This window comes from Mycteria americana, chromosome 1, assembly GCF_035582795.1.
Source record: "Mycteria americana isolate JAX WOST 10 ecotype Jacksonville Zoo and Gardens chromosome 1, USCA_MyAme_1.0, whole genome shotgun sequence".
NCBI lineage: Eukaryota > Metazoa > Chordata > Aves > Ciconiiformes > Ciconiidae > Mycteria > Mycteria americana.
In genome coordinates this window covers 221,478,648-221,502,470 of record NC_134365.1, presented here as the reverse complement: position 1 = coordinate 221,502,470, position 23,823 = coordinate 221,478,648, and the positions used below count along the sequence as shown (strand labels likewise).

Sequence of the window (23,823 nt, the reverse complement as noted above, 5' to 3'; positions counted from 1 at the left end):
ATGTCTGGCAGAAGCCACACTGACTCTTCCCAAAGAAGGGAGAGACGGACCCTTCAAAGCCTTTGAGCCCCACGCTGCTACTGGTTTTCAGAGGATTACTTACTGGTGGAAAAAGCATCTGGCAGAGAGCAGGGTCCTTCAAGCCTACAGGGACCAACCTCCCAAAGGCAAAGAGGGCAGCATTGGGGATGGAGGTGAGACCCACCCACAGACCCACATCCTCCAAGCACACAGGGATGGGGGAACCTCCACTGCCAGAAAAACAGCTTTCCACACATCTGACAAGCAGCCACCACACCATAGGGCCCCACCTCTTGCAGCTGCACACACACACATATATATATATATAGGTCCAGAGGCAGGACAAGGCTGCAATCAAGAAGGAACAGATGCTGTTCCTCCTGCACCGGGTGGGGAAGGGGTCCTGGCCACTGCCAGCAGTGTGCAAGGAGGCAGCAGATAAGGTGACAGTGGCCAGGAGGGCCCTGGAAGGAGAGGCTCATGCTGCCGGAACGTACCCTGTTGGGGCCACAAAAGGGACAGGAAAAGAGGTGCCTCTGGCTGGTGACTGGGCTAGAGTTGGTTTTCTGACTGTGGCTCTCACTTTTTTTTTCCCCTTGGTCCAGCAGGGAGAGGACAAGTCAGAGAAACAGCACCAGTTCCCTTGGTCTCACCTCATGGGGTGAGTGCTCCAGCCTCCAACCATCTTGGAGCCCCTCTGCAGAACTTGCACCAGTTTTTCAATACTTACCTTGTACTGGGGGGCCCAAAATCAGACACAGTATCTGGATGCAGGCTCACAAGTGCTGAGTAAAGGGAAATAATTCCTTCCCCACAATGGTCCAGGATGCTGTTGACCTCCTCTGCTGTCAGGGGGAAGGCCACTGGCTCCTGTTCAGCATGCTGCCTAGAGACTCCCAGGGCCTCTTCAGCAGAGCTGAGCCCCAGCTTGCATTGCCACAGGGGGTTCCAGACATTAATCTACCATTTTAAGACGTAAATTTGTGAAGCATTCTTCATTTTTAAATAGCTATGAGGCTTGCCATTTGATATGGGGGAAGTAAAAAGCAACCAGAGCTCAGGCAATGTTTTCCTATCCCCTTTCAAGGAGACTCTACCAAGTCCATTCAGGGAGTCCTCTCATGCTCACAGAGAGCAGGGTTTTGCATTACTAACAAGCTGGGAAGAGAGAATGAGATCATCAGAACCTCCCTTTCAGTACTTCAGATTCACTGTCACAAAGAAATGGAAACAAGAAATGTTTGGGACAGAGACAGACAGGCTGCTGCATGGGTAAGAGTCCAAACGTATTTTTTTTCTGGTGCTCATGTAAGTGCAGAACTAAGTTCTGCATTATTTTTTCCTATAAAATTATTACACTAATATATATGCATGCCATCTCTACAAAGCTAGTACTACTTCACCATAAAACAGTCTTTTTGCAAGTTATCCGCGTTGTTTCTGACTAGTTCTCAATCAGGAGCTTGACATAACCTGTATTAGTGGTTCTGTGGAGTTAAATTTTAAAGCGGTTATAATGGCTTTTAAGCAGAGGGAAGGAGATGAGCCTGTTGGGGATGTGAGGTATAGTTTAAACAGCTATGTATAAAAATTTACCACCAGAATCAGAACAGAACAGAACTGCGGGGTTATGTCCTGCAGCAATGTTGAGCAGCTGAGACTCTGCAACACCAACACGGTTAAGAAAGCCTTGAGGTTTTGTTAAAAAAAAAAAAAAATATATATATATTTTCTCAGCTGAATTCAATGTTATGCTGCTTCATCTTCAGTTTTCCATGTACTGCACAGTTGCCTACCGAGACAGAATTACACTTTTTTTGTAGCTCATCAGAACACAGAATCTGAAACAACTGGAGAATTAAAGTACAAGGGCATTAGCTGAGTATTTCTTACTGGTTCTTTCACTCCTAATCATGTTAATAACGTGTACTTACTGCCACAGTTCAGTTTCAAAGCTAACATCCTGTCAAAGTAAGTGGCAGTTTACAACTCTCATAGCAATCTTTTGTTTGTTTGTTTTCCAGACACTCTTTGCATATGTAGCCTGGACAAAAGGGGAAAAAAAGGTCTCAAATTTGCTTAAAATTCAGCAAATTTGACAGCCACAAATTAAGTGCATGAAGCTTTGCCAGCCAGCCTTTGGTTTTTTAAATCAGCAATTGTTTTAAGCTTTTTTCCAAATAAAATCAGGGTCAGTCCCTAAGATCCAAAGACATCAGAGTATCTATTTGTAGGAACTCCTAACGAAGGGAAACGGAGCATTGTCCGTGGCATAGCTAATCACCTTATATACACAACTTCAGACCAGCAGTGACACTTACATCAAGTCCTCATTTACAATTTCTCTTAGAAATTGTAGGTTCTCATTTCTTCTTGTTAAGCAAGAAATGTTTGTTTTCTAGTCAGCAACTGCACCAACATTTTTATGTTTCTTCTTGCTTGAATGGTCCATGTCACAGTGATGCACCAGCCCTGATGATGTCATGGCCATGTCACAGCAGGCAGAACATCAGTGGCAGCCCATGTCACAGGGGAGCTGGTGACAGAGCCAGCCCCAGATGGGCACACCAAGGGCTGTGCCAGGCAGGGGAGGGCAGGATGGCTGTTCCTCCTTTGCTGCTTCTCCTGGGCATCACAGCTGGACACCCAGAGAGGGATGGGACGCTCCTATCCTCTCCCTTGAGAGATAAGTATCCTGCCTGTATCCCATCCCAGTCATACAGGGAACTGGAAGCTCCTTACAGCCATGGGCAGAAAGGAGCTCCCCATCCTTTTACCCTGGAGACCCAAGGGCTGGGCCCCACCTGAGCTCCTGGCACCATCACTAGTGATGCAGTGGCCAGACCACTTGTGGTGGCCCATGTCACTGGGGGGTGGGTGGCACAGTTGGCCTAGGAGGGGTGTCTCCTGGCCATCTGGGAGACATGGGATGGACAGCCTTGGCAGGAGGCTGGGAGATCCCCAGGTGGGGAGGTCTGAGATGATGGAAGATGACTGCTTTGGTTGTTGGTTCTCCCCTCTGACAGCTGCAGCCCCGGATACGGACATAACCAGACCAGAGCCTCCACTACTCAGCTGGAGAGTGCTGCACCTTTCTACAAGGACGTTGACCTAAGGATAAGGAAACGCACACAGCCCCAGTCTGTACTGCATCATGGTCCTACAGGCAGCTGGAAGCACCCCACAGCGGTAGACAAAGGGATCTCTGCACCACTCACCATCTCCACACCCCATTATGGTCCTACAGGCAGTTGGAAGCTTCCCATAGCTGAGGACAAAGGGATCTCTGCACCACCCACATTCTCCAAACCCTGTCATTGTCCTACACACAGCTGGAAGCTCCTCACAGCTGAGGACAAAGGCAGCATCTACATACCCCATCACCTTCTCAGTAACCCATCATGGGCCTACAGGCAGCTGGAAGATCCCCACAGCTAAGGGCAAAAGGATTTCTGCACCACCCTCCATTTCTACACCCCATTACAGTCTTACAGGTAGCTGGAAGCTCATCACAGTCATGGACAAAGAGAGCACCACACCACCAACCATCTCCACACCCCATTACAGTCCTACATGCAGCTGGAAGCTCCCCACAGCTGAGAACAAAGGGACTTCCACACCACTCACCTTCTCTGTACTCCATCATGGGCCTACAGGCAACTGGAAGCTCCCCACAGCTAAGGACAAAAGGATTTCTGCACCGTCCCTCCATCTCCACACCCCATTACAGTCCTACAGGCAACTAGAAGCCCATCACAGTCACGGACAACAAGAGCACTGCACCACCAGCCATCTCCATATGCCATCATGAACCTACAGGCAACTGGAAGCTCCCCACAGCTAAGGACAAAAGGATTTCTGCACCACCCTCCATCTCCACACCCCACTACAGTCTTACAGGCAGCTGGAAGCTCACCACAGTCATGGACAAAGGCAGCACTGCACCACCAACCATCTCTGTACCTGACCACCCACCACCTCCGCACCCCATCATGGACCTACAGGCAGCTGGAAGCTCCCCACAACCATGGATAAAGGGATCTCCACACCACCTACCACCTCTGTACCCCATCGTTGTCCTACAGGTAGCTAGAAGCTCCCCACAGCCACGGACAAAAGTAACCTCCCCACCACCCTCCACCACCATACCTCTCCACCACCGTACTGGCAGCTAGAGAATCCCTACAGCCACGAACAGAGTAACGTCCCCACCACCCACCTTAAGTACATAAAGTTCCTCAAAATAAAGTTTCTGATTCATGAACCCATTGGCTGGTTCTCCCAGTTTGTGCTGTCTTTTTTGGAAACCTTTTGCTGTCCTTGTTTCCTTATATTTACGCATCTTTAAATATGTGTGTGTATATATGTACGCGATATGCACACATATATAAACATACATCTATAAAGTGTACCTATGAATAAATCTGAGCACTGCACAGAGGAACCTGGGTGGGTGGAAGGCGCCAGGGCTGGGTGCTGCAGGGCTCCCCAGGAGCCAGCTCCACAGGCCAGCAGAGAAGTCACCTCTTTGTATTGGGCCAATATAAAAACAAGAAACAAAAAAAACTTACATAACTGCTTTTTTTACAGTCATTTCCACATGTCTTTTTAAATAAACAGGATTGGAACTTACTGTAGTAATGCTTTATAGCTCACTGCTGCTGAGGGAGGCAGTTCTCACCTTCCCCGACTGCTCCCACTAATGTGCTGGCCCCTTTCTTGTGTCAGGAAAAACATTTATGCAGCTGCAGTGAGTCTGATCAATAAATCCACTCCCTTCCCCCACCACCACCCTGGATCCAGAACAACTGCATGAATATTGTGCCAGCTCAGGCAGGTAGGGAGGGGAAGTATAGCAGCAAGGAAGGGTGAGACTACCTTCTTTCTGCAATTCTCTCATGATCTGATGCGGAATAAAAGCCATCCATTTCCCCAAATATTTTAAAATCATTAGACCACCCCAATATGTGTAGACCAGCAGTTAAAAAACCACAAGAGATCCTACATCGTATAGAATACTTACATTTATGAACTCAGAGGTACCTAACACAGGGAAGTTCCAAATTATACAAAGCAAGTCTTAATGCTCAAATCTTATTTCTGATATCTGAAAATTAGAGCATATAAACACAGAACGGCAATACCCTTTCTCACCTTCATGACAACACAGACAGCAATATAGCTTATTTATCAATACAGACAGCAATGCCATGAAGTATAAGCTTCAAACCTATCCTGAAGGACTTCATATAGTTTAATGTCTTAGAACAGGCACTAAAGCACAGTACTTGTGTTATTTCAGAGCTTCCCCCATTTCAGCAGCTTCCCCCATTTCAGCAAGTCGTGTACGCGCTCTCAGTAGTCATGGTTGTACCAAGAGGGGTTTTATGCCCTAGTCCACCCAGAATCAGCTATTTGAATACTTCACAATTTTATCTCCCATGTTTTAATGTTAGAGCTTGCAACACATACATGTAATTTTGAAGAATTTCTCTTCTTGTTTGTGGTCAATTCCTAGACTTTATTTTCCTATTTTTATTCTTAAAAATTCACTTAAAAGTCTTAAGAAAAAATATTACAAGTTGAATGACAGAAGCAGGTTATTGGTCTCTAACTACCAAGTCCGTTTCTTCTTGAAACACATCTTAAATGTCACAAAAATTAAAAGAACACTCAGGAACACTCAAAAAAGAAAACCCCATACCAACTAAGCCACCTTGTTAGCAAGCAGGAAACTATCCATGCTACATCTCTGCATTGAAAATAAGCCCACGAATTAGTACGCTAAAATAAGAGGAGAGTGAAAGGGGCCTGCGCACACAGCTCCTGGAGAATTAATTTAAGTTTTTCCCCTATGCGATGTTCTAACAGTGCCTTTGTAATAACCACAAAACATCCCCTTCTCCCAGGTACGCTCCACCACAACAACCACAGCCCAGGAACAGCCTGTGTACAAACACTTCTCCATATCTTTATTAAAGATGGGCAAAGCTAGGCTACGCTGAGCATGCCCAAGGAACAGGATTCTTGTCAGCCATCCTACAGGGCTAATTAATAAACCAGCAGCAAACAGCTTGAGCTTAAGTGTCATTTTTACAGTGTGAGGACTTACTGAGGGAAAGCGAGAGGGCACCCATTAGCTACTCTGACTTGTAGGCAAAGCTGTGAATCTTTCTTTGGGACTAGGTTTTTGATTAAGTAGACCAGGATCTTAATCATACTGTTCTCTTCCAGATACAGCTGAGCCAGTATCTGACCCTCAGACTTACACCAAAACCTCCTCTGTTGCCAGGTACAACAAACGCTCAGCTACTGTACTGAGCACACCTCATTTTTGCGCCGCTCTGTGTAGCACATTCTTGCTGCTCTATAAAGCCATGTAAGACAAGCACATAAAATCATTACTACAACCCAGGTCCAAAATTCTAATATTTGCTCTAAAGAGAAGCAGTTTTCTGGGAGACAACTGCTCTGCCACAGCTTTCTACACAAGCCAGACTCCTTTAGGAGACTCAAGGCAGATGTGGAAGTACAATAGGAAAGTTAGAGAGTGGATGAAGAGGAATTAAAGGGAGAAAATATAGAACAATGACTAATTGTTCACATAGTTTACCAATGAGGACCAAACAAAGGCGGGCGCCTGTCTCAAAGAAAAAAGTAAAGACACAGCAATTAAGGACAGAGAATAGGAAAAGAGGGAGATTTAGTCAGTGAGCTTCCTTTAAGCCAGTTGCTAGAAGCATTAACGAAGATGCACAATACTGGGAAGAGAAAGGAGGAAAGCAGAAAGATCATCATACAGTCAGGTTTCCTCCACCCACCCACACCCCAGCCTGTAATCAGTTACAGTTTTAGAAGAGGTTAACACGTATACCCAAATCAGAAAGGATGAAGAGCACAGGTCTAAGAATTAATTACAGCAAGTAATTTTCAATTAAGTTAGAGGACAAAGGCTCCCCACAGCTAAATACAGCTGTGAATGTAGTGCATAGATTTTTCCTTAATCAGAGGCAGCAAAAGTCCCTACGGCCAAGGAAATTGGGGGTGGGGAAGGGGTGGGAGAGGCAGCTCCTTGTCAAGCCGTTTGATAAGCAGCAAGCCTACATTTTCTAGGTTTGTGGTGAAATACAAGGACATCAGCCAAATAATCCCTCCTCACGCCGTACTTGCTGGTTTCTCCTCACCTTCCTGTCCCACAACACCTTCACCTCTGATGTTTGCATCCTCTACAGAGTGACTGCGAGTGCTTCTGAACCACCCGTGCCCCCAGCCCTGCAGCCCCCACTCCTGCAGCAGCACCGCATCCTCCTTCTCTGGGCAACTGTGAATTTTCAAAATTCACAGGAACGCTCTTTGAAATCTCTCCAAGCAATAAGTTCAAGCAGCCTTGTAGGAAAGGTCATGGTTATCACCTAGGGAAGCAAGGGTAAACAGGTACAATCAAACTGGCTCTTCAGTTTGTGTTCTATTGGTTAATTTTGACCTTAGACAGAGCTATAGAAACAGTAATATTTCACTATTGCTGCTTTTAATAAAAATATTTTTCCCCAGTAACCTTAACATTAAAAAGTGTAAGTTCTCCTACTTCATACATTTCTAGGATAAACATATTAATTTGTTTTAAAAAAAAAAAAAAACTTTCAATACACTAACCAGAAGTTACACAAAAAAAAAAATTACTAGAGTTCAATCTGGGTTATCAAGTGTATTATCAGGAATGCTATTTCCCTTTTCTACTCCTTCCCTCCCCCATGCCACTATTCCCAGATATTTTCACAACAGCAGCTCTGAATGCAGAACGTGCAAACGGCAAGTGTTAATTCCTGCAAAAATGAAAGAAGATAGCATATTTCCAAGTAGCAGAAAGCTCATCTAAGGGCTGGCATGTAGAGTTTACTTGTAGCCCTCCTGCTTTGATCCTGACAGGATGAAACTAAAGAGGAAACAAAATAAACACATTGACAATTACTCTCATTAGAGGGGGAAAAAAAAAAAAAGAAAAAAAAGAAGCCACAGACAGAAACCTAAACCACTGGTGCACAGGTAGTTTACTCTCCCGCATCTCCAAGATATTTTTTAAAGCACAGGCCATGACATTTGGACAAACCAGCTGAAAAAAAAAGAGTAACCCTTTCAACAATGAGTTAAGCAAAATAACCTCCAGTACCATATTATTATTATTATGGCCCCAAATTTGCTGTGGATGGTTTAATCAGAACTAACCAAGCCTGCAGTCCTCTTGACACCCTGTTGGAGGAGGAAAAGGAAAGGAGCATGCCAGAACTTAGACCGCTGGAGCCCGTTTCTTTCCTGGGGATGGTGTTACATTCAGGAAGCTAAGGAAAACAAAATTATACCACTCGACTCTAACTGCATGTTAAGCCATTAAACAGTCCTTCCTCTCCGATTTCACAAGACACACGTTTCTGTCTTAATGAAGAAGCGGTAGCAACACGAAGCAGGTGCCGTACTTCATGTGCCAGTAAGATGACATCATACCATCCCTTCGTCAGGTACAGCCCCTGGATGGCTGCATGCCTCACCTTCCCCCTCTCACAGGTTCAGAATTTCTCAGTCACGGCAGCCTTTTCGCATTTAGCCGGATCCAGACAGCTATTTTTTCCGAAGGGCACCTGCCACCCCCGATCCCGGGGGAAAGAGCCCCGCAGAGGGAACACGGAGGGCCTCGGGGAGGGAGAAGGGACCAAAGGCCACCCTCAGCTCCGGGCAGGATGGGAAGGCGACGGTATACGCGATGGGACCGATGACAAAACAACCCCAGGAAGCCGGAGAAGCCCCCACCGGGGGCGGGTGGGGGGAGAGGGTGTTCCCGCCGCCGCCGCCCCCCGCCACACACCCACCTTGTCCCAGCTCAGCCACTGCCACACCGCCTTGTCGAGCTGCGCGTCGCCGGTGCTGCGAGCGACGAGTACGTTGGAGTTGACGTCCCCGGGGCCTCCGCACTCACCCATGTCGCCGTCTGCGGGGGTCGCGGGTGGAAGGGGGAACGACGACGACGACAGCGGCGGCTTTACGCTTCTTCACTTCGCGACGCCCGCCGCGGCACCAAACATCGCCTGAGGGAGGGGAAGAGCGAGAGGAGGCGGGCCGGTGCTCCGGCGCACGGGGGAGGCGACGGGCACCCGGGGCTCCCTGCGGGGGCCGTTATTTACCTCAGCTCAACGCTCCTCAACGGCGAGTAACGGCGATCGCCGCCTCCGCCGGCAGCAACAGTCGGGGCGCGTGCCCGCCCCCGCGCGCGCCCAAGCACCGCCCGCCGCCGCCGCTCGACAACAACCGCGGCCCCGCCCCCGCGCCGCGGCCCCGCCAATCCCGCTTCGCCCACCCCACCGGAGGGGCGGGGGAGCGTGTGTGTGCCCCCCCACCACCAGCGGCCGGGAGCGCGGCAATGCATGACGGGAAATGTAGTCCAACCGCCGCCGCGGGACGCAGAAGGGAGGGGCTGGCTGGAGGGGAGAAACTACAACTCCCGGCAGCCCTCGCGGCGCGCCCAATTCGCCTCAGGGTGAGGGGAAGCGGACTGGGATGAGGGCGCAGCGGCTTTTCTTCCCTCAGCCGGCCCAGCTGCGGGGGGCCCGGCCTCTCCCGCCTCATACCCTGCCCGGTAGCCATGTCTCTCCCTCAGGAGCCCCGGCTCCGTCCTGTCCCCGCCCCGGGCTCCCTGGGGTGGTGGTACCGGCCCCGCGGGCGGGCAGCCGTGGGCGCTCAGTGTCACAGAGCATTTGGCCCTCAGGAGGCCTGAGCAGGGTCAGGGTGGAGGCAGAGAGGGCTGGATGGAGGCTCCTTCCTGTTGCTTGATGCAAACAAAAATGTACAGTGTCTCTCTTACCGCCTCACTAAACAGGTGCTCTCTGCCTCCTGGGTAATCTATATGAGGAAAAGCTAAAAACCTCCCTGGTTGTGCCCCTCCTTCAGCCTCCGAGGCAGCCTTTATGCTGCCAAGTGCATCATCTGTTCCCTCTGAAAGGATAATGGAAATGGCGCTACCCCAGGGGATGAGCTGCTTGTTCAGGAGCATTTCCGGAGCATTTCCAGAGGGGCTTCGGCAGCAATTAAGTTGCCTTTAGGAGGAAAATTGTAACCCCTGTCTCCCCTTCCTAGGCCCTGCTTCAGTTCTAATTGGATTGCCTGTCCCCCAGCAAAAGGCCATGGCAGTGACCACATCCCGCAGTGCATCCTCATCCCGCAGAGCATCCTCATCCTGCAGAGCATCCTTGTCCTGCAGAGCATCTTCATCCCACAGAGCATCCTTGCAGAGGTTGCCATAGTGATAGCAGGAACTGCAGAGGGATGCAAAGCTTTGGGAAGATGGGCAGAAGATGGTGGGACTGCTGCCCAGGGGATGCTGGACGTGAAGGGAGGTACAAAACGCCGGGGCTGTGAGCAGCAGAGACTCCTGGGGGAGGTGGAAAGAGGGACTGAAGGGAGAGGAAGACACAATGGGGGACAACAAAGACATGGGGAGGCTGTTTGGGATACCCAAGCAGCACAGCAAAGGATGTTGTTGAAAACTGTAAATATAGAAGGGAATGATCCATCATATAAAAGCTTAGAAATCTCGATTTAACATCCCTCCCCTTCAAAGCTCTCAAGCCAATGTCCTGAAGGGACCTCTTTCTTGGCTGCAGACACAAACAAATCCTCCGGTCCATAGGTCTGACTCATTGTGGGGAGATGAACCTTTAAATTGGTTTAGTACAGTAAACTACTGATAGAAGTCAACAGAAGATAAAGATAAGAAGAAGGAAGTAAGTCAACATGTCTTCTGTTATCACTAAAGGACTCTCCTAAGGTGGTTTCTGGTATAGGAGAAGAGTCTGGGCACGGATAAAGTTAGAGTGAGGAAATCGGACATAATAGATGAATCAAACAGCTAGTGGGACTAGGACTCTGTCGCTGGATGGATTTGGGGGATCCATCCTTTAGTACTGATGCTTGGAGAAGGAGTGGGCCTGTGAGGCAGTAGGAAGAGGCTCTACAACCAGAGCTGCCATGTCATGGGCCTTACAGGACTACAAGCCAGAAGTGACCCTGCCAGCCCAACCCGAGAGCAGGACTACGCAGCTCCACGCTTCCCACCAGCTCTGGCTTCACCCCATGGGATTCTGTACCCGATGCCACCCACACCCCATGTTGTTTCCTCTCCCATTCTTATTTTTTCTCTTTTTCCAACATCTCCCCATAAAGAGGTGTCATCTGTAGTAGCGCTGATGCCATCCTGTGCCCAGCAGTCTGATTCAAACCATGTCTCAAACAGCCAGATGCTGGCACATTTCTCCAGATCTCAGAATAGCTGACAAGGGTGACTCCTGCAGCGAATTTGCACCTGAGAGTCAGCATGAGGCACAGCACCTGCTTTTCATAACTTTGCTGCTCTTTTCTCCTCCTTTGTGTTTTGTCTTCAAGGAAAGAAGGCCAGAGCCCAGCATAACGGGACCTTCAGCCCATAAAACCCAAAAAGGGTTTTCCCCCCCAAAAAGGACAACGGCCATGTTAAATACCTCTCCAAAGCCTGCCAAACAGGAGCGTTTCTTCCAAAAACTCTGTAGCTATTTGGAAAGGCAGTAAGAGATGTTGTTAAAATGAAACTTCATACTTCAAATGCTTAGTTCTTGCCTCCTTTTTTTTTTCTGATGTGCTTAATGAAAGCTTGAAATTATTCTGAATGGTGATTTTTTTGCCATCAGAGCAGGCAGGCTCTTTCTGCACATGCAACCTTGAACCTCATTAAGTGGTTTCACGCAGGATAGTGGCAGCCGTGCCCACACCCTGCGTTATCAGTGCTCAACTATGTAGCTATGATTAAAAGCAGGATTTTCCCTTCAGATATCTATATAGGAGAATTATCATTCTCTCAGATGTCAATGCTCCTCCATGATTATTTCCCTGAAGAACAGATAAAACAGCCTCATAGAAGATAAAAGTCTCCACCTGTTATTTCTTTACCAGGAATAACCCCAGCGTGGAGGGGTTGAAACTTCTCAGGATCTCGCAAATGCATCGGAAGTCAGAGTGATGATCTGGCTTCCCAATATTTCCCTGTGAGAGGACTTTGGTTTGCTAGCTCTGAGGAACCACAGTGCATATAGCAGATGCCAGGCAGCTCGAGCAACTCCAGAGCAGGGCAATCATATAAAAAGATTATAGGTGATATGGCTTAGATCGCGCTTATGGAGATTTGCTGTGTTTGCCTGGAGAAAACACTGACCTCACGGGAGATGACAACTAAGTCCAATGTATTTGAGGGTTAATCAGCCACCAGAAGAATTTTTAAAGCTGATTATGTTGCTACAAACAGAGTCTCATCTGCTTCCGTGCTGTCGCGGAGAGCAATAACGAAGAATCCAGCATGACTCTGGACTGCACTGCACTGGGGCCCGGCACATCACGGCTCTCCCAGGCACTTTGGGGTGATTGCAGAGCCTCCCCACACTCACTGGCCGTGCATGTCGCCAGCAGAAATCTCTATTTTCATCTATTACTAATGACAAAACTTCCAGTCCGTCTGGCTGTGGAAGAAAGCCAGAAAATAGAAAATTAATCTTCAAGTGAAGGAAAGCCAACATTTGTAAGTTTTCACCCTCACGTATCATTTCGCCTAATTGAGGCACAGCATGCTCAGACCAAACTGAGCAGCAGCAAACGGTCTCGGGGGCTAAAAACCACGGGAGAGGCCACATTGCCAGCGATGAATACGAGCCAGGCTGGGAGGAGAAGGGCTGTCAGGCTGCTGGCAGCCGCCAGTTCGTGTGCTGGGAGCTGCCAGAGCCAGCGGGGACCGTGGCGGGGCTCAGCTGGGGGGAATGACTTCTTCCTAGCCAAAGCGAGCGTGTGCATCCACACATGCATATGTATGACTGTGTGCATGCGTTGCTGCTGCCTTCAGGGAAAAGCCAGGCTCTCTGTGCCGCTGTTATGAAACCCAGAGTTCCCACGTGTAGCATAATTGCAACCATGAAATGGCAGGTAACTGTCTGTACCCCCAAAATGAGAGTTTTCTTCTCATGTAAGCAAAATCATGTAAGTTAATAGAGACTCATTAATAACACATAGCTCCCGTTTGGGATTTGCAGTTATGCAATGCAGGGGTAAAGAGTGTATCCATTCTCTTTTATATGTTAAATGTATCCGTCCTCCTGGCAGGGTTGGGTTTGCAGCGTCTCAGTACCCCTGAACAATGATGCACATATTTTGTTCTTACCAATGTGTTTAATGTTTTTTTCCACAGAAGAACAGCTAAGCACACAGTGATATCACTGAATATCAGAAATAAAAACCATCTGTACGGTCACGTTAGCATCCTCAGCGATCTGGTACTGCGGGCCAAATCCTCACCCACAACAAACGGGATTAGCTCTGTCGATCACACAGCTCTGCCCAGCCCTGTGCCGGAGAGCCTCGGGGCTGAACCCAGCGGGTACAGTGTTTCCATGGCAATTTTACCGCACACAGTTTATTCCAGATCTCCTGCAAACGGCCCAGGGCTCCCATGATATTCCAGGTTGTTTTTCTGCCCCCGGTTTCTGCAGTGAGCCAGAGTCATGCGGGATGAACCCAGCGCATCCTTCCAGCTCGCTGCCGAGCCTCTCAGCAGGCACTGTGCATGCCCTCGCTCTGCGGCACATCTTTTGTTTTATTATTTATGTATCCTGAATGCCCTTTTTCTCCTGTGCCTCTTGGGTTACCTGGTAATAACACAGCAACTCTCATCCTTTCATTTCCCTCTCTCAGAGTAGCGTATTGCCAGAAAGGCAACGCAACTCTAACCGCAGGCAGGAATGACATCCCTGCTGGTTGATAGCATGCTGCACGGGGAGGGGCGGGTGCGTTTTGGGGCCTGAATGCCGTTTTTAATCCAATCTGGGGTCAAAGCAGCCAAAGTGCTTTGTCCTGAAGAAGCACAGGTGCTCTGCAGGCAGAGCATGAAGAAAGGGAGTGGGCTGGCAGGTGGGAAGGATGCAGCAGGGACCGCTGAGATTAGGAAATGGCTTTCAAATTCTGCAGCTGCCCCTGGCTTGGTGCTTCCCGACATCAGCCCTGGGAAGGCCTGATCCTGCACCCTCCAGCACTGACAACACACTCCTCAGCTTCCTCAGGAGCATAACATCCTAAATATCCATGCTTTAAATTCTGTATGTAATGTGCAGCTCAGAGGCACTGGAAAAACCTCTGCTGTCAGCCCAAATGGAGGGCAGGGAGCAGCTCTCCTCACTGTTGCCGCAGTCTCGGCTTTCTGGTTCACGGGCCCCGCCGCAGCTGGCAAACCCAGCCAGTGAGATCTTTCATAAAGGGCAGCTTGGAGCCAAAAACACACCACAAGTCCAAATTCTGCCTGCGGACACATGTCCGATGCAGCAGCCTGATGCGGACACATGTCCGATGCGGGAAGCAGAGAAGAACTCTGGCTTGTCACCTCTTCCCACCCTAATCTTGTGTCCTAGCTGATAAAAAACATTTTATAGGCTCCAGTGACTAAGCACTTAATCTAGGACTTAATCACGTAGAGGCAACGGTATTTACCGAGGCCGAGTAGCGCAGTGGGTTAGTGTGCCAGGCGTAGATGTGGGAAAGCCGCGGTGAGCATCCCTGTCCCCAGCACCCCTTTGGAGTAGGCACTGATCCAGCCCTCCACGTCCACCCTTCGCTCGGAGCATGGGCTCCTTCCAGGGCTGCTATTTCCCTGGGGGAAATTTCAGCGCCTGCCACTCACTTGGGCCTGGCTTTGGTCACCAGTCCCCTCGTATACTAACGCCTGTCCTTTACAAACCAGAAACCAAACACAAACCTGGTTATTTTTAATCCTCCCCTCTAGGTATTAATAGCCCATGTGCGTGCTCTGCAGAGCAGTTGTCCACCAGCCGCGTCCATCTGCAGAAAAGGGGTGTGATGGGGCGATTACCTCTGGTGAGAGAACAAGAAAGGAGGATGGATCAAGCTTTTCACCCCAATTTATCCCCTCAATTAATCCCAAAGTATGGGGTAAGTTGTGCGGAACTGAGAAAATTTGTACTGACAGCTTTCTGCAGGGGGAAGTACATGAGATCCCGGGTGTCTGGGATTTCCTGATTGTCAGTAAAAAGAAATGATGCCTTGATCTTTACTAAGAAATGCTGCTTTTTTTCTTACTGTATGATGCAGGTTTTGTAGGTACCTGTAGGGTAGTCAAGCTGAACTGAACTGCCCCGTGATTGCACAGTCCCAACGGTTACTTTTATGACCAGACTTTTGAGAACATTGCTATAGTTTATCACAAGCACGTGGCATATCATCCTTCAGCTGGACTGACCCCAGATCTCCCTTTCCCCTCACCTGGTTGAGAACAGGGGAGGAAAAGGAAAAAAAGGATCAGAAAAAGGGGACACAGACAGACCTGTGTTGCTGGAACAGCCATGGTGCAAAGGGGGCCAGGGCCGTGTCTTACCCATGAGCACAAGATATCATGTACAGAGGGTCCAATGTAGCCCCAAATCCTGACTCTGCCTGCTGAGGGCTCCTCTGCTAATTAATTTGGCAGCTCTCGGTGCCAATTTAGGAGCGCACGCAGGCAGCCGTGCCATCACATGTGCAGGCCACCGCAGTACCAGACACCAGGGAAGGGAGACGGTGCTCTGCCCAGAGGCTCAGAAAATCAAAGTCTCCTGTACACTGCATTTTTCCATCGTGTGCTTTAAAAAAAAGTTTGTAAAATTACTTATCTGGGTTAGGCAAGAGCGGGAGCTGCGCCCAGCGCCGCTCGGCAAAGGGCTGTGAGTGAAAAACGTTGCAGCAGCAAATATCAGAGCTGCTTTAGGGACACGTCAGAGGTGGGTTTTGTGCCGAGCATCACCTGGAGAAGAGCCGTCAGGAACCCGTGCTCCCTGTGCCGCCACGGGGATGCATCCCACACTGCCGGCAGCATGCAAACCCAACCTCGCAGAGGGGCTGGAGGGGACTAGCTTGGACAGGCAGAAAATAGAGAGGGGCGGAATAAATGTTTTTCATGCCTGCCCATAATTAATTTGGTTTCCCACATCTTTATCTAAAGCATCTGATACCAGCCCGGTGTGAGAGAAGCGACTCGGATGGATAGACATCCATGCAGCAGGATGATAGAAAACAGAGGAAAAGGCCCACGGAGGACTTCAAGCGACTGATCCTACGTGGCAATTTCTGCAGAGCTTCCAAACGGGTCAGATTTTTTGGTTTAAGTCACTTTTGTTTCTCTTACCCGTCTTAAGGGTGTCGCTCCAGCCATGATGCTGCAGGGCTATCAGCAAGGCAGGTTGTAGGAACAGGCTGCGTCTTTGGCGAGAGGAACTGATATATTTGGAAGAAATGGATGTGTTTCGGACACTGAGGGTTTCTGACCTGAAGGAAGAGCTTGTGTGTCCAGGAGCGGCTCCCTTCCTGTAATAATGACCTCGTCACCTCCCAGAAAATCTTTTTAAGGTAGCATAGGCAACCCCATCTCTGAGCAAGGCTGATTGAGTTACCTCGCAGGAGGATATCACGTCTGCTCTCCCTCCAGAGGAAGGTGGGCAATAATGAGTAAGTAATGTCACTGCTTGAAACCGCTCGTGTTTCCGTCAGACACTGTGAGCTGTGCCCGCAGGGCTTTCGTCCAACACCCACAGCACTGAGCCCCACAGCCTTGTACCTGCACAGCCACGACACCGTTACAGCTTCATGTCCGATTTCTTGTGGGTAGCGATTTCCACTGATGCATGAACCGCCCTTAATCCCCTCCCCAGCTTTTCCACCCCTCGCTTTGTAGCATTTCGTTGTAGCTCTATGCATGGAACAAATAGAGCTCGTTAGGACTCCTTAGTAGCTAAACAGTCATTTAATTAGCAAATAAACCTCACCCAGTGGTATCTATGCACCAAACCTATCAGCCAAATTGTGCTGCAGCATCTGCCCCAGATCACAGCGTGCTCCAGCCAGAACAATGAGCAGAACCAGCAAGAACGGCCGACCGGGAGGGCGAGAGGGGCCTGGGGAAGTTACCCCGGGAAAGTACAGGGGAAGCCCCACTGCAATGTGGAAGATGCTTGTCCAGCATCCATCTGCTGTAGTACAAGGGATGCTTGTCCGGCATCCATCCGCTGCAGTGCAGGGATGCTCATCCAGCATCTGTCTGCTGCACTGCAGGGGATGCTCGTCCAGCACTTCTCTGCCCTGCCGTGAACTGGGAGCGCTTTCCCTTTCCCTTTCCCTCCCCCCTTTTTTTTTTTTAATGTTTCCCAAGATTAATTTTCCCCATCATGACTCCTGTCTATCGCGGGCTGCAAATAAGCATTCGTGCATGTGAGCCTGGCTCGGCACACCTGACGGGAGAGCAGCGTGCCCTTCCCGGGCCAGCCGTCTGCTCTTCTCCCGCACGCTGGCCCCGCCAGCAGCGCAGGATTCCCACCGAGCACCGACCGCTGTCTCGGAGAAGCAGCTCCCCTTGAACACACCTTCCCATACCTCAGCCTTGCTGTGCCGCATATTCACTGGCCAAAACCAGTATACCACAAACCGCCAGAGGCACCTCATGCTATTAGCTAAACATTTACTGATACCCGCTGGCATCACTTGGTGATACCATCGCTATCAGTCCCTGCGCTGCTACCGTTTCACCTTGCACATTTCTTATCAAAATGCCCAGCATCAAAGCAGTGCCAGGAACAGGCCTCCGCAATTCCCATCACTCCAACAACCCTGCCGTTGCTTCGCTAAGCCAAGGTCAGCCTGAATTTCCTACACACAACGACGTTTCGATATTCTTTTCCAAGTATCAGGCAAACTGCTACAGACATCATCTCACCCGTGATTCATTGCTGCGTGCCAAGGAAAAAAAATCTTAAACAAATTGGCCTCCCGTGAGCCCTTTTTTTTTTTCTAGCTGCATTGCTTAAAAACCCGAATGTAGTCAGCTATGGTTTGCACGGTTCGATTTAGTCATTCAGACAAGGCCAGCGCTTCCCCAGCTCTCCTCTCTGTGTGCCTGGGTGCGTCTCCTCGCTGTTAAAACAAACCGCATGAGCATTACCCAGAAATGGTCTGCTGCTGGGGCTGCAGCACAGGGAGCGAGGCCAGAGCCCCGTTGGCTTTGCCGAGGAATCTCTGAGCTCTGGGATGAGCACCTGATTAGTCACGAAATCCTTCCTCCATCAGCTGAAGCAAACCCATTTTGGGAGGCTCCCAAATCTGTCCTTGCTCCCCATATCCCCCTGTTTCCGTACCCCTTTGAGCATCCTCAGCAGCCCAGCGCAACCCCCTGCTGAGGATGAGTTTGTCAAGCCGACTTGGAGCCATGGGGTCCCAAGGGGACACCAGCCAGCACGGAGCTGTGGGTCCCAAGGGGACACCAGCCAGCCTGGAGCCATGGGTCCCATGGGGACACCCAACCAGCCCAGAGCTGTAGGTCCCATGGGGACACCAGCCAGCCTGGAGCCATGGGTCCTGCGGGGACAAGCCCAGCTGCTTTTGCCTCGGAGGTGCCAGGGTGCCCCAGGGAAGGAGCAGGTGCCCGTGGTGTAGGGACCCCGAGGCAGCTGCCACAAGGTGGCACTGGCACCTTGTCACCCAGCCTGGTCACATCCAGCCCGAGGCCCCAGGGTGGGGGCACCCAGGGCATCCCCCCAGCCCTGCTGCAGGCTCTGGTCCAAATTTAACCTTGGGGACAGACAGGAGGAGCTGCCGATGGACAGGAAATCGGGTGAATAACGATCACCGCAGGAGCTATGTCTTGCAGGAGCGTTTTCCCCCCTTAGGGTCTCCTGGATTAGGGAAAAGCAGCATTTTACTTTTTTTTTTTTATGACATTCTACCCTGTAACAGACTTGTCCCACCCCGGTCGTAAGCAGCAGAAGGGACTCTGGGGTCACTAGATCCATGCCAGCCTGCCCCTCTCCCGGGAGGGCCGGTGGCCATCGGGAGAGGCAAGAAGACCGCATCACCGCGGGGTTTTGAGGTACCACGCTCACCGTTCAGCACCCGTCCCATCACGGGGACCCCAATCCTGGCCCTGGCATGAGCGGCTGCTCCGTGGCTCATCTGCCAGAAGAGCCGGTATTAGAAGAGGACAAACACTGCAGAGGTGGAGAAAACCCAAGCGCAGCGTGTGCTTACATAAACCGACCCGGCGAAGAGTTACTGTCTCAGCTGTCCCCGCCTGGTCCGATTCCCCCGATTTATTTGCAGGTAAAGGGTTTATTTTCCTTTCCCAGCGCTGCAACCGCAAGACAAACACGGTGAAGCCGCTTGAGCTACTTCCTGCTTGGGCCAGGTGCCAGGGGACGTTAGTGGCATTTGCCCCCGCGCCCCCAGAAAGCCCCACCGGCACCGCGTGCCTGGCTTAGAAGTCACAGCGGGCTCAGCCCCAAAGCAGGCAGCCCCCGAGGGCTCCCCAAAACCCCCCTGCATTGGGTTTTGTGCCCAAACCAAGGGCATGGAAAATCAGGAATCGGTTGCTGAGCTGCTGCCATCCTGGTGCCTCCGGTGCCAAGATTTCCAGCCCTACCCCAAACACTTTCACATCCAGTATTATTTTTTGGATTAGGGTTTGGCGTCACTGTTTGGGCTCAGGCATTGCAGTTGTGTTTAACCTTTGAATGCAGGCGGAAAGGCCCCTATGGTTCAGCTAATCTAGCTGCAATTAAAGACATTAATTATGCCATTATTAGCAGGTTAAGACGTGCGAGGGACTGGGTCACCGGCACTGTCCCACAGCCTGTTTTGAAGGATGGGGACGTTTACTGTCCTGGCCACTGGCCACTCCACGGGCCAGTGCCAAACCTGGCCAGCTATTAGCAGAACCCAAGCCAAGGAGCCCAGCAAGACCCGAGAACATCCCCTTCCCGTCTGCCGCTGCGCCCTCGCCCCGTGGAAGACACCTTTGGGACCTGCGGTACAAAAGGCCAAAGCTACAGCCGACAGCAGGAAGGAAGCAGGAAAAACTTCGGCATCACCGTCCGGAGCCCAGAGAGACTTTCGGGGACGCGCGGAGCCAGATGCCTCCGGCCAGGCTCAGGCCATGCTCGCAGCGTGTGCCCACAGCTCGAGCGACGCTCCCCGGCCGGCAGCAGGGAGAAAGCATCTCGTGTCCTGGGACAGGGGCTGCGATGCCACCAAGGGGTTGCCCTTGATGCCCCCTCGGCAGCACACAGGGAGCAGGTTTAGCCCTTATAACATCCCCCGAGCTCCGGCAGCCAGGGCAGGGCACCAGCACGGAGGGGTGCTCCACGGATCGCCGCCGATGCTGACTTTGCTCAGAGAAGAAGCAAACGCGACCCCACTGGAAACCGCCACCTCCTTTAATTCCCCGCCAGAAAAGCGGGGCCCAGCCCGGCTCAAAAATTACAGGGTTTTAGCACCAGAAAAGCCCGCTAGCCCATGTCACGAAGCTGCTGGGAGCCCACGGAGGTCAACGCTGGCCAGTCTGAGCAGGGAAATGGTGAATTTTCCTCCTTGAAGGCCCCTGCGAGCCTCAGCAGGCCTCGGTGGGAAAGAAGCTGCCTCTGCCATCCCCGTCCCCCCAGGGCTCAGCTGAGGTGGGTCTGCAGGACCGGGACCTGCCCGTGGGTCGCACCCTGCGCTCCTGCCGGACAGGAGCTGTAGCCCGGCTAGGACATCCCCGCGCTGCTCACACCAGGGCTGAGCATCTCCCCGGGGGCACCGGGGGGGTTTCCCCAGCAGCTTTGGGGCCGGGCTGGCCGGCAGCGCTGCCCCATCCCGCGGGCAGTGGGATGCGCAGCAGCGACGTGGCCCCAAACCCACCAGCTCCTGGGGAAAAAAGCGTCAGGGCCGGGTTCAGATCATGGAGACCCTGTTCTTGATGTAGACGTGGTACGGGTCGCTGCGCTTGTCCACTTTGCGGGAGCGGGTGTAGCCCAGGATGAGGCTCCCCACCGTAGCGGCGAAGAGCGTCATGACGAAGAGGATGTACATGTAGGCGTTGTCGTTGCGGCCGGGACGGCCGGCACGGGTGCTGGCATTGCGTGTGGCAGCGGCAGTGGTGGCAGGGCGGTCGACAGGGCAGAGTATGACCCCGTACAGCGTCTGGTTCAAGGCATTGAGCACCATCTGGAGGCTTTGGTGCCAGGTCTCCGTCCGGTTGTCCTCCTCCATGTCTTCACCCAGCCTGCAGGGAAGGACAGGGGGGCTCAGCCGGGGCTGGCCCCGTGGCGGTGGTGTCCCCACGATGATGCTTGGGATGTCCTGCCAGACCCAACGATGACCCCAAGATGGTCCTTGAAGCACCTCCTCTGCCACGCAGCAAAGGTACAAGCGGGGGCATCCAAGCCCTTTGCATTCGCGGCAGCCCCCTCCCCAAATTTCACTCTTTCCATGGACAGAATAAAGCCCCCGGAGCTTCGGGGCAGCTGCCTGCCCCCCTCTTCTCCCCGGGGCTGGGGACAACGGGGGACACAGCTGTCCCGGGGGGCCGGGATGGTTGAGTTCAAAGCCTGCTTCCCCCAGGGATGTGGGGGGACGGTGGGCACCACCCATGTCCTGCACCCCTGCAGGGTGCGGAGCCGGCACCCGAGGGACCCTGGGGAGGGGTGGGGGCTGTCTGAGATCCCCCATCCTAAATAACAGCTCCGGGACTGATCCTGCCATGGATCGACCCCCTCACTCCAGGCCAGGTCCCCCGGGGTGAGCAGGGACCCCCTTTTTTCCCCGTTGGTCCTAGCCTGGGGCCAGGAGCCGCAACTGCCCTGGCAAGGGGGGGGCACAGCTCCCCACGCGCCCCCGTGGACCCATCCCAAGGGATTTCCCTCCCCGTGGGTCCCAGACCCCCTCTGACCCCCCCCCCAGGACACAGTGCCCCTCTGCCAGCCCACCCTGGACCCCCGCGTGCCCTCTGTGCCCTCGCGCACCCTTGCACCTCGCCGCGGCCTCGGAGCGAGCGTGGACGGGAAGGGACGCGGGGACGCCGTGCCCCACGTGTGCCATCCTTCGGGACACACCGGCCCCACAAACCGCTGTCGTCCCCCCCGAGCGTCCACCCCGTCCCCCCTGCTCCCGAGCACCCCCAACCCCATGCACAGGCAGCTGATCCCCCCCCCTCCCAAAAAGGGTCACCCCAAACCCAGGGTGCACCTCCCAGGACGAGACCCCAGCAGCGAGGAGGAGGAAGGGGCTGAGCAGCCACGAGCCCACGGGGATGGGCTCGGACCTGGCTGTCTTCCTGACTTAGAAACAAGTTGGAAGCAGGAGGAAGCTGAATTTGGGAGATTTAGGGCAAGATCTGGGTTTATTCCCAGGTGGGGACCCACAGACGGGGGGGGACCCCGCGTTAGGGGGGGTGTAGGGCCAGGGAGGGGAAGGGGGGGCCGGAGGGGTGCGAAGGGGGGGCTCACACTCACCGGGGTGCCCTCCCTGCCTGCGCTGCTGCCAGGCTGAGCCGGGACTGGAGCATCGCGGGGCGGCGGCGAGGGATGCCGGCCGGGCTGGGAGTGCCGCGCAGCCTCCTCCCCTTCCCGGGGCAGAGCCACCTGCCAAAGCCACCCAGCCCCGGCACGGGCCACCAGCCTGTCCCCAGCCCCGCGGGTCCCGCCGAGGCCCCCTGGCCCCGGCCGGATACCGGAGGCCTTGCGGGGCCGGGAGAGCCAGACCCTGCGTTTCCCTGCCGGCACACGCTGCCGGTCACGCTTTCCTGTCCCTCCTCTGTCTGTCCCCGCTGTCCCCAAGCCCTTGCACCGGGCACCGAGCCTTCATCCCCGCTTGCCATCCTCTCCTGGAGCTGAGTCTGCTCCGTGAAATGGGGCTTTCCTCCCCGTTCCCCCCCGCCCCGGGGCTCTTCCAGCCCCATTGCTCCCAGCTGCACCCTGCACCCCTTCCCCACCCGAAACCCCTGGGGGCTGTGGGGTGGGGGCCTGCAGGCAGGCACCCACGGGTGGCACACGGGGAGCCGTCAGCGCTGCGCAGTGGCAGAGGTACCCCAAAGCATGTGGGGCAGAAAGAAGGCCCAGAGCAGTGGTGAGGGGCTGCAGGTGGGGGTCAGGTCCTGCTCCAAGCAGGGCACAGGGACTTCATTTGCTATTTTCCATTTCTCCTGACCCCAAAGCATCCGTCTGGCTGCGGGGCTGCTCCCAGCCGCCGTGATCAGTGCCTCCGGCAGAGGCTTCGGGTCTGCCAGCAACAGGGGACTCAGAAGTGGCCGTGGCCATGCCACGCACCAACGGGGGAAGGTTTCGGAGAGCCCAGACCAGGTGCTGCCCCTCCTGCCCACACACCGGGAGAGCCGCAAGCATCCCCGAGGGGCAGCAGGCAGCTCCGGGGAGCTCAGTCTCAGGTTGGCTTCTTACCCCTTAAGGAACCTGTCGATTAAAATCAGTTTATATGTGTCTGCCTATAGGTTTGCATTGATGGGGACAGACCCCGGTGCCATCGGGACCCCAGGGTGGCTGCGTCCCTTCGCCCAGGACGGCTGCTGCGAGCCCACGCGGACGCTGCAGCCGGGGCAGCGATTTCGGAGGAGCTGACACCGCCTGCACGGACCCTGGCGACATCTCCTGGCACCACGGACCCAGCAGGTCCCCATCACGCAGCCAGGACGCTTGATCCAACGCCGCGTGGTCCCACGGGGTCCTGGACAGTCGTGGCTCCTTTCCTGGGGCACCCCAACCCCTTCCCCTCCTCCTCCCGCTTTCCCACCGCGTCAGCATCGCTCCGGCAGCCTTTTAACCACCGTTTACAGCCTCTTATCAGTGACTTTTCCACCCACCCGACACCATCTTTGCCATGCGAGGATTTCTCCGGGCACAGGGCAAGAAAAAAGTCGTTATTGATAAAGTCTTGGGGTAAATGAGG

At 52.9% G+C, this 23,823-nt stretch overlaps 2 protein-coding genes and 1 long non-coding RNA gene across 8 annotated transcripts in view; 1 reads left to right on the top strand and 2 right to left on the bottom strand.

Annotated features, from left to right (window-relative positions):
- The window catches only part of PGM2L1 (phosphoglucomutase 2 like 1), a 42,000-nt gene extending 32,705 nt beyond the window's left edge, over nt 1–9,295 (bottom strand). For 2 of the 3 annotated variants that reach the window (XM_075491353.1, XM_075491352.1), the window contains exon 1: nt 8,883–9,295. Coding sequence is in view for 1 of the 3 variants with exons in the window: in XM_075491351.1 (XP_075347466.1) it covers nt 8,883–8,993 (111 nt within the window). In the remaining 2 variants the exon portion in view is untranslated. The remainder of the gene's footprint in view (nt 1–8,882) is intronic. The other variant, XM_075491351.1, reaches the window with a different exon arrangement.
- A 246-nt stretch (nt 9,296–9,541) lies between these two features.
- Nucleotides 9,542–23,752, top strand: LOC142404463 (uncharacterized). Of its 4 annotated transcripts, none has more exons than XR_012773871.1 (7): nt 9,542–9,646; nt 10,144–13,459; nt 14,855–15,021; nt 16,067–16,210; nt 18,847–19,209; nt 19,695–21,288; nt 23,369–23,752. It is a non-coding gene; the product is annotated as an uncharacterized LOC142404463 (long non-coding RNA). The 4 variants fall into 4 exon arrangements; XR_012773870.1 differs by having other exon boundaries at nt 9,554–12,610; nt 13,271–13,459; XR_012773869.1 differs by having other exon boundaries at nt 9,554–13,459.
- On the bottom strand, nt 20,818–22,429 carry KCNE3 (potassium voltage-gated channel subfamily E regulatory subunit 3). The gene is made up of 2 exons (XM_075491348.1): nt 22,377–22,429; nt 20,818–21,148 (listed from the first exon to the last, which is right to left on the bottom strand). Exons 1-2 carry the CDS (start codon nt 22,427–22,429, stop codon nt 20,818–20,820), a joined length of 384 nt encoding a protein of 127 aa, XP_075347463.1.
- Nucleotides 23,753–23,823: the final 71 nt, after the last annotated feature.

Excerpts from the sequence above, each read along its gene's own strand:
- KCNE3 (XM_075491348.1), bottom strand. The coding sequence starts at position 22,429 with ATGCTCCAGTCCCGGCTCAGCCTGGCAGCAGCGCAGGCAGGGAGGGCA. Across the intron at positions 21,149-22,376 it reads CAGGCAGGGAGGGCACCCCG|GCTGGGTGAAGACATGGAGG; the intron begins GTGAGTGTGAGC and ends CCTTCCCTGCAG.